The sequence below is a fragment of the Hibiscus syriacus genome, unplaced genomic scaffold (assembly GCF_006381635.1).
Source record: "Hibiscus syriacus cultivar Baekdansim isolate YM2019G1 unplaced genomic scaffold, ASM638163v2 tig00003969_pilon, whole genome shotgun sequence".
Lineage (NCBI taxonomy): Eukaryota > Viridiplantae > Streptophyta > Magnoliopsida > Malvales > Malvaceae > Hibiscus > Hibiscus syriacus.
Genome location: NW_024061988.1, coordinates 166,443 through 176,511, shown reverse-complemented (window position 1 = coordinate 176,511; position 10,069 = coordinate 166,443). Strand labels below are relative to the sequence as shown.

Here is a 10,069-nt window from a genome sequence, read left to right as displayed (position 1 = left end):
CGCGTCTTTGAATCGTGGCAGCATGGAAGTATTCGTATTCTTGTTGCCCTTTAGGATCCATTTGCACCTTGCCTTTTGGAACCATAACGATTCTTCCTGTTTGAGTAACTCTTCCAACTCTATCTTTAATTGCCTTTTCAAATCAACTAAGAAATCAGAATGAGATCTGTTTAGTGATTTATCAATGCCGCGTAACCTTGCTAAAATCTGGGTTTTCTTCCTTCCGATATGGTCAAACGTGTCTCGATTTCAATCCTCTAATTTCTTCTTGAAAATCTCCACGTTCATGAGTAAGTCGTTGTTATTATCCCAGTTTTCAGCTAGGAATTCCGTGAATTGAGGATGTTCTAACCATGCTGCCAAGAATCGGAATGGTCTGTCTTTGTTTTCTGTCATTTGGGTTTTCGTTTGGAGATAAATTGGGCGATGATCCGATCCGATTTTATCAAGGTAGATGGTTACAGAATCTGGGTAGAGTTTGCTCCAACCTTCGTTGATTAGAAATCTGTCTAATCTCTGGTACAAATTGCCTCTACTCCAAGTGAATTCGGGACATATGAAATTAACGTCTTGAACTCCGGCATCAAACACGAAGTCCTCAAAAGATTTATTAATCCTCAGTATCCTGTTGAAATCTCCTCCTAGGACCCAAGCGTCCTTGTTACCTGGATCAAGTTGGAGAATTTTTTCCCCATAGTAGCTTTCTTTTACTCACGTTCAGACTTGCTTCGATTTATCGTCCTTAATCCGACCATGAATAAACTGATTCGACACTCTAAAGATTTCTACTTCTGTATCTTCTTTCCAGCGAATCCATATTCCGCCGCTAAAACCTTGCGCTTCGACTCTAAACGAGTTTTCGAACCCAAGATTGTTAATGGTTTTGTCGGCCTGTTCACCACTTATCCTAGTCTCCAGGATAGCAATTGCTTGCTGTTTGTGCTTGTGAATCATTTCCTTGAGAATTCTCCGAAATAACGGTTTTGCTGCCCCTTGGCAATTCCACATTAATATATTAACCATTATTAAGAAATCGTTTGAGTATTTCTACCCTTACTGCAGTGTTTGAAGATTTCCTTCCTCTTGGACAATTACGTCCACTAAATTTCCAGATTCATCTTCTAATTGTTCGTCTTGTCCCTCTAGATAATTCTCTTTTATCTTGTCAAGGTCACTTGTCGTTTGGGAATTGATGAGAGGATTCGGCTATGTGAGATTGTCCAAGCTTTGAGATAATGAATCCACCCAGCTGATAATCTTCTGTTTGCTTGATGGCTTGGCCTCATTGTTTTTTAGCCTGACATTTTTCTTATTCGTGCGTATTGGACCGCCTGCCACTGATTTGTTCTTGTTTCTTGGTTCGTTCGTCCGAGTCCTGTCACCTTCAATAATGGTTACTGCTGCATGGTTTCCATTCTTAATCTTTGTATTGTGGGTGACTACATCCATCTCTTGGCCTTCATTGATTTGCACTACCTCCACTGCTTTGAAAGTTTGTCCTGGAGAGTTCTGTTCCTGACCTGTATTGATAGGTTTGGCTTTCCATTGCTTCTCGTCATCTTTTGGTTTTATCCCGAAAGTATCTCATGAAGTGCCTTCTTGTTGTCTGGTCCTTTTGTTGACTTTTGCCATTGTGAATTGTTCTTTGATAGGCACTTGTACCTCTTCCATCGTTGTAGCTGCAATTTCCTCTTGTTGTAAGAGACGAAATCTTGAGCCTGAGTTTGTTTTTGTTTCATCGTTCATTTTGTTAACCGGTTTGTTGTCCTTCCTAGGACGTCTCCTTCTGGGTTCCACTATCATCCATGGTCCGACTGTATCTCCTTCTGGGTCCCAAAAAAATTAGCTCTAATAACTCTCACCAAAATAAGGAAAATTGGAGTGTCAAAAGGTTAGAAAAGCAAATACCTCACAAGCTTTTATGCCCAATTTTATTCTATTAATTACGAATAATTTCATTACATCTAATTAATTAAAGTAAGTGTTGCTTTTCCTTAAAGTCATAAGTTTGATCAGTTATATTTTAAAGGGGTACGTGCGTTGTTAATGATTAAGAAAAATTCTAAACACATTACCTTGTAATCACAATTATTAAGAAAAGATTTGTTCACAATGTTTTAAACTTTTTAGTTTTATATCTTTTTAGGATCACTGGATGAATAAAAATAGATTATTTAGATTAACAATAGAAAAATATAATATACTTGCTATAAAAAATAAGAAGATAGTCTCAGTCATCTATCTTCACTCATCAAATTATCATAAAAAAGTAAATGAAAAAAACTAACGGTAGAAAATGAAAAGATATCTACTAAAAAATAAAAATATTTTTATCGGTAGATTTCCTTTCATTCAACAACCATTAAAAAAATATAAAACTAAAAAGTTTACATTGGAAAAATGAATCCTAACCTATATATATATATATATATATATATATATATATATATATATATATATATATTGCATGGTTTTACAAAGAGGCTTTGAGGAAAGTCCATGTGCATATATGTGAAAGCAATTTTCTCGGCTGGTACCAACAACTACTACATGAACCTAACATTTGACCTAGATTGGGTAGACTAAATTTGTTTATGAAATTAGGAAAGTGTCAAAGTTCTTTTTTTTTTTTTTTTTACTTTCATATGATATATATTCAATAACATCAAGGTATAGACCAATAGCCATCACCAGGTTGGACCTTTCCACATAGTTCGGATTTTATTGTGTTTCTTACCCGGAATTCTCTTTTGATTTGTTTCTATAAAATATATTAATCAATGGCAAATTCATTAATGGTTTGAATTACTAGGGTCACCTTGATCCCAAGGCGAAGGTGTTATACAAAGACGACCAGAAAACTAGGCTTAACTAGTAAACAACATGAAAATAATGAAAATATCAAATAAGTTTCTAATAAAAAATAACACTAAATTAAACTATTTGAATTATTGATTACTACTACTAATTATGTAACACTTTAGATCTTATTGAAAAAACTCAATAAATTTAAAATATTACACTCAATCATCAACGCAAAATTTATCTTTAACCATATAAAAGTTCCTATTCATCTCAAAATCAAATGCAAATCATAAATAAAGTCCAAGAATATTTTTCTATTGACATCACATCTGCTTCTTGAGGTCACCATCAGAAAGGACCTTCTCATAAAATAACTATTTTGACGGGTTATCAACTTTGACAAGACCCTTGATAAATCCGGAACTATGGAACAAAGGATTATCCCGGACACCTACACCGAGATATTGACGGTGATTCTCAAATATCGCAGAACAGAATGTGATATGATGAGATAGAATGGCAATAGAAACAAAGACATAGGGAACGGGTTACCTGCTCTTAACAGTCAAAGCAAACTCTTTCATTCTGACATTCTGAATTCTTTAATTCGGAATGAATCAAAATTCGGAATGAATCATATCTCTTCAAGTAGGATTCGAACCTACGACCAATCAATTAACAGCCGACCGCTTTACCGTTGAGTTACTGAGGAACAACGGGAGATTAGATCTCATAGAGTTCAATTCCCGTTCTCTACCCATGACCAATATGAACTCGAAGTTTCCTTCGCAACCCCATGAACTACGAATTAGGATAAAATTCATTGACTGATTACCACTTTTATATACTTTAATAACTTATGAGTAATAATTATGATTGTAAGTATGACACGAACATGCACACAAAATTAACATTATATTAATATCCCAATCTAAATTTGTCAAATTATATACCAAATTCTTCACAACTCGATGTATTTAGGTGTTGAATAAATCTTCATATTGACCCATAACGTGGAAGAAATTGTCATTAGTTCTTCACAAACCCAATCCCATTCAATTACTTCATACTAACTTCTTTACACTAATAAACAATTAATGATTAAACTATTATGTTTGGAAACATGTGGGAGGCGGTGCTTATTTTTTCTTCACTTTCAATGTTGGTTTCACTTTTTGTCCGAATTTGAAATTTATGATGCTTAACGTTGTTTCATTTCATGTCATATTATTATTATTATTATTATTATTATTATTATTATTATTATTATTATTATTATTATTATTATTATTATTATTATTATTATTATTATTATTATTATTTGCTTTAACTAAAAGTGAAAAATATTCGTATTTTTATGAACTCACTTTTCAACCAACCAAAATTGTTTTTGGTAGCTGCTTCCATCTTCCATCACCATGTATTCGTTTTAATCAAAAACAAATTATCATGCCTTGAAATTTGAAAAACAAAAAAAGGAAACTTTTTACTTGTCCATAGTAGTTAAAGGGCGAAAGTAAGAGATAATGTCCTTTTTAGTAGATGTATTTTGAGTAAATATTTAATATAAATATCAATATTTTTAAATCTTTAATGTGATATATGTATTTTAAAAATATTAAATGTATAATATGTATTTTGATAATATATTTAGTATGATACTTCAATTATTATTTTGTATGTTTTTTTTGGATAAATAAAGTTTTATTATCCAAAGGAAGCAAAGTTGCTACAAAAGAACCAATCCAATCAATGGAACAAAAACAAGGGTAACCTATTTACAAACAGAATCATAATATACCCCAATTGTTACATATATCAATATTAGAGCTATCAAATCTATTAATGTTTCTGTTACTTAAGTGAGAACTATCAGTTTGCTTGATAGCTTGAAGTACTTCCCCCTCGGTTTTGTAGGCACCTCTGAATAGCCTATGATTTCTTTCCTCCCAAATTGTGTAGTTGAAAGCACACCAAGAGAGCTTGAGGATGCAAGTGATAAGTGATTTACCTTTCCAAGTTGCAGACGCCCAAATAAGGAAGTTAGACCAGGATAGCTGTGGTTTTTGAATACCTGAAAGAAGAAGAATAGAGTTCCAAATAGAGGCTGACGTTTTGCACTCAGCAAAAAGATGATTCCTTGTTTCCATAGCTTCAGAACATAAGATGCACTGAGTGTTAGTAAGAATTCCAAATCTCTGCAGCCTGTCCTTTGTTGGCAAACGATCCAGAATTATAATCCAAGTGATGATGTTGTGTTTGGGAATATGCAAAGGATACCTGATCAGTTTCTGCCAAGAAACTTTGTTTCTCTTCGATCTAACCTCTTCCCATAAACTTTTGGAACATTTTAATCCTGTAGACAGAATAGGATAAGCAAGCTATCTAAGCTTCATTATTCTCTTAAGAGTCCAGCTAGACTAGGTAGGAATATCCATGGACCAGAACTTTTGTTGCTTGATAATGTATTTATGAGTCCAAGCGACCCATAAAGAACCTTCACCAGCCAACATATTTTTAATATGGATAATTGTGCAGACTTTGTTCCAAGACTTAATGTCCTTAACCCCTAATCCTCCTTCAGACTTTGGCATGCAGATTCGATCCCAACTCACTCTAGCTCCAGAGGCTGGGATATCAGATCCTTTCCAAAAATATCTGGAGGAAATTTGTTCAATCTTATGAATGACAGATTGTGGTAAAATCAGTTGCCTGTACCAGAAATTTGCAACAGAGAAAAGAACAGTCTTAACTAGTTCAATACGACCTGCATAACTAAGTTTCATCCTTGACCATTGGTTAAGTCTGGAATAAATTTTGTCAAGGAGAGGCTGACAGTCTTTGGGAGAAAGCTTCCTTGTTACCAGAGGGATTCCCAAATACCTGACAGGTAGAAGACCATGCTTGAATCCCGAATAAGAAATAATTTTATGAATAACTTGGGCAGAAATTCCAGCAATAAAGATTTCACTCTTAAGGGCATTGAGTTTAAGACCAGAAAGTTCATAGAAAGAGTTAAGGACAGTACTGATACCCAAGACAGACTCAAGCTTACCTTTGCAGAAAATAAGAAGGTCATCTGCAAAAGTTAAGTGTGTAAGGCCAATTTTCTTACACTTTGGGTGAAAGTTGAAAATCCCTTTGGCAGCTGTAGTATTGAGCATTTTAGATAGGACATTCATAACCAACACAAACAATAGAGGGGATAAAGGGTCACCTTGTCTAAGACCTTTAGCACCCTTGGAAAATCCAATCAGACTTCTATTAAAAGCAATGGAATAAGAAGCATTAGAGTAGCAAGCAATAATCCAGTCAATAAGAGAAGTAGGGAGATCAAGAGCCTTAAGGATAATAGGAATAATACCCCAGTGAACTGAATCAAAGGCTTTTTGAAGATCTATCTTGATTGCACACCTAGGAGAGATGTTTTTTCTCCCATACCCTTTCACAATATCTTGAGCAAGGAGAGTATTATCAACAATACTTCTCCCTTTAACAAAGGCAGATTGATTAGGGGAGATCATCTGTGGGAGAAAAAAATTGATTCTCTTGACAATAATCTTAGTGATAGCCTTGTAGATGACAGAGCAGCAAGAGATTGGGCGATAATCCGAAACTTTGTTAGGGTTAGGAATTTTGGGAACTAAGGCAATGGAAGTTGCATTGAAAGCAGGATAAATAAAAAACTCTTTGAAGAAGAACTTAATGGCTTCAATCACTTCTTCACCAATCACAGGCCAAGCTTTCTTGAAGAAAAGAGGCGTGTAACCATCGGGTCCTGGGGCCTAATCGTTACCTTGGCTATAAATAGCTTCATAAATCTCTTGGGAAGTGACTTCATTAGTAATTCCTTGATAGTTATCACTTATATGAATAGGATTAAGCAGGTCTTTGAGTAAGCTAACAGAACATTTAGTGACATTCGAATCGGTTGAGCCAAGGAGGTTTTTGAAAAAATTAATAAACTCAGCGGACATGTCTTCGACGGTGTCTAATCTACTTCCTTGATCATCAATAATAGCTTTAATGGTGTCTTTTTTATTCTTTGTAGCAATAGCAGAATTGAAGAACTTAGAGTTTTTGTCCCCCTCTTTGAGTCAATGAGTTTTAGCTTTTTGCTTTAAGAACATCGCCTCAGCTTCTTCTAAAGCATTTAAATCCCTTTGCAACTTGAGTTCCTTTTCAATGGGCTCTAAACCTCTTAAAGAAAGTAGTTGCTGCTTTTCAATCTATTCCTGTTTTTCCCTAACCCTAGCAGAAATATCACTGAAAGATTCCTTGTTGAGTTGCTTAAGATTGGATTTAAGTCTTTTAAGCTTAAGGAAGAGCTTCTTCATAGGGTTTCCTTGACAAGGAGGGTACCAATATTGACTGAAAATATTCAAGAAGTTATGATGAAGAGTCCAACAATTGAAAAATTTAAAAGGCTTAGGTTTGTTAAGATGCATCTCTTTTTTCAGATTCACCAAAGCCAAGTAATGGTTAGAAGATCCAGGAGCTAGGAATTCAGCAAATGAATGGTTAAAAAATTCAAACCATAAAGGGTTTATGAGAAAACGATCAAGTTTCCTAGCAAGGAAGTTTTCAGTTTGCTTATTGCTCCAAGAGAAAGTTGGACCAAAGTAAGGATGATCTTGAAGATGGAGTTCATGAGAAACTTCTTAAAAATCAATCATTTCAGAGGAAAAAAACAAACCCAACTGTTCATGATTAGAACTTTCTTGAGGGTACATGGTGACATTAAAATCCCCTCCCAAGATCCAAGGATGATTAGAATACCTTGATTCAATGAGTCGAAGGTCCTGCCAAAGACTTCTTCTAGCTACTCCATCATTATGACCATAAATCCCAGTGAGCAGAAACTTGGAATTGTTGAAAGAACATTCAATAGTAATGGTTTGAACTGAAGCATAGCAAAGTGTGATGTCTAAACCTTTCTTCCACATAAGCCAAATTCTACCTTTTACAGCAAAGTCATAATTACAAAAGACATTACAATTCTTGAATTTGGAAGCAAAAATATCAGCAGATTTTTCAGCCTTAACTCTGGTTTCCAGTAAGCAAAAGATATCTACATTATTTTGGGTTGCCCTTCTAAGGACACTACTCTGTTTTAGGGGATTGTTCAATCCCCTAACATTCCAAAAAGCTACATTCATTTCTCTGGTGTTGAGGAGGATGTATCCCCCTTTTTACTAACCACTGACAGACTTTTCACCTTATCAAGATGAGATTTCTTTTTAGATTTAAGGTCTTTTAACAGTTCTGCTACACCTGATGCTGCCACTCTTGGTTATTTCCCCATGGTTTCTGAGGCTTGGGTAGTCTCTTCAACCAAAAGGATCTCAAAACAGTTACTTGAATCGGCTAAAGATTTGGCCAATTTGCCTTTAGGTGGCCTTCCTATACTCTTTTTAATAGGAGATTTAGAACCTTTATTTGAATCAGGTTAAGTAGTAGAGACACAAGCAAGATCATTTTCAATTTCCATACTAGATGGTAAGGAAGATGGATGAGAGTCTTCTACTGGAATAGTATAATAAGAGGTAGTAATAGGAAGAGGAGGTGGAATAAAATTTGCCAGCAACATTTTCCTTAACAGAGACAGAATCCACCTCATTTGAAGAAGCTAAGTTATTGTTTCCTGAAGAATCAGAGGTTGAAGGATCCTTTTTCCTCCATACTTGAGTTGTATGGGAGGAGTTTGGATTGTTTTTATAGTTTTTAGAACTATGAGCAAAAGAATTACAAGGCTTGCAACATGGGGGAAGCCAAGGAATTTCTACTAAAATAGAAGTTTCTTGGCCATTGTTAAGCACAACATCAATAAATTTAGGAATCACATCAGACACCCCTATTTCAACACAGACTTTGGAAAATTCCAATCTAGTTTTAGTGGTTGTGACAGATTCCATTGACAAAGGAAACCCTATGGCGCTAGCAATGTAACTCAAACCATCATTAGTGAATAATTCAAGTGGCACATTGTATAAATGAACCCAAATTGAAATTCTGGTTAGGTCAAAATGAAGTTTTTTCAAGTTGGGTTCCCATTGCCTAAGGATCAAAGGCTTATTATAGATGTACCAGGGACCATTTTCTAATACCCAGTCACGAGCAGAATCAGAATCGAATGAAAACAGATAAAGATTTGGTCCAGCATAACTGACCTGAACGTTAGAACCTTGTTGTGAATTTTTCCATAAACTGATGATGATCATTTTCATTGCTGCAAAATTCGGAGCTGCACCCAGAAATTGACCCACAAGAGAGTATTTCCAATCAGGGATTCCTCCTTCAAACACTTCTGGTGGAGGATACCGTTCGAACGCCGTTTTTCTCATTTGGGGGAAAATAGTTGAGTTGTTGGTTTGTTGAAGACTGGATTAATTTCTGACAATCCATGAAAAGGAGAAAACCGAACAAGAGAAGACAGAAAAGAAGAAAGAGAGAACTGAACAAGTCACCGAAACACAATAAAAATCTCAGAACCCATTAGACCCGCTAATGGACGCTCGGAGAACCCTGGAATCATGCGATGCCATTAAAAATTCAGGATGATAAATTGAGACTATTTTGTATGTTTACTATAACATTTTGATAATATATTTAGTATCATTCAACTATTATTTTGTATGTTTACTGTAATACTTTGCAATTTTTTCATTGATTAATTTGGTGCTTACTAATAATATTAATTCATGTATCATATAATATATAAAATGATAGTTCAAGTACGATGTGTACTAAGATCATCTCTAGCGCATCGCTAAAGTAGAGAAAATCTCCACTTTGGAGATGAATTTCAACTCCAACCCATCTCCACTTTCAACGCTAGAGTAGAGAAAAACTACAGTGATACTGTACATCTAGAGTTGCACTGTAGCTGCGCTACATATTATTTTATTATTGTTATTTTTTTATTTTTGGTTTTTGTTATTTTCTTTTTCTTTTCCTTTTCTTTGTTACATTATTTTTCTCTTATTCTATCTTTTATGTTTTTTTATTGTGATTTCTACACAATAAAATAAAAATTAAACATAATATAATAAATTCAAGTAGATTAAATTGCAAGATAGATAAAAATACATTGAAATTAGATAAATAAACATACTAATATTTAAATATTATGAATAAAGTAGAGTTGGTGGTAATGTAGAGATAGTGTTGGAGATGAATTACTGTTTCATCTTTAGAGTCGAGATAGAGATGCTGTAGAGTAGAGATGAGGGCTGCAGATGGCCTAATCGATGGTACAATTAAG

The 10,069-nt window shown here is 34.6% G+C and overlaps 2 protein-coding genes across 2 annotated transcripts; both read right to left on the bottom strand.

Moving 5' to 3' along the window:
* Positions 1-249: 249 nt before the first annotated feature.
* LOC120184804 lies at positions 250-1,023 on the bottom strand. Its single transcript, XM_039189182.1, has 2 exons — positions 753-1,023; positions 250-665 (listed from the first exon to the last, which is right to left on the bottom strand). Exons 1-2 carry the CDS (start codon positions 1,021-1,023, stop codon positions 250-252), a joined length of 687 nt encoding a protein of 228 aa, XP_039045113.1.
* A 7,075-nt stretch (positions 1,024-8,098) lies between these two features.
* Positions 8,099-9,149, bottom strand: LOC120184793. The gene is made up of 2 exons (XM_039189172.1): positions 8,387-9,149; positions 8,099-8,238 (listed from the first exon to the last, which is right to left on the bottom strand). The coding sequence occupies exons 1-2, from the start codon at positions 9,147-9,149 to the stop codon at positions 8,099-8,101; spliced, it is 903 nt and encodes a 300-aa protein (XP_039045103.1).
* Positions 9,150-10,069: the final 920 nt, after the last annotated feature.

Excerpts from the sequence above, each read along its gene's own strand:
- LOC120184804 (XM_039189182.1), bottom strand. The coding sequence starts at position 1,023 with ATGGTTAATATATTAATGTGGAATTGCCAAGGGGCAGCAAAACCGTTA. Across the intron at positions 666-752 it reads GTCGAATCAGTTTATTCATG|GTAACAAGGACGCTTGGGTC; the intron begins GTCGGATTAAGG and ends AACTTGATCCAG.
- LOC120184793 (XM_039189172.1), bottom strand. The coding sequence starts at position 9,149 with ATGAGAAAAACGGCGTTCGAACGGTATCCTCCACCAGAAGTGTTTGAA. Across the intron at positions 8,239-8,386 it reads TGTTAAGGAAAATGTTGCTG|GTTCTAAATCTCCTATTAAA; the intron begins GCAAATTTTATT and ends ATTCAAATAAAG.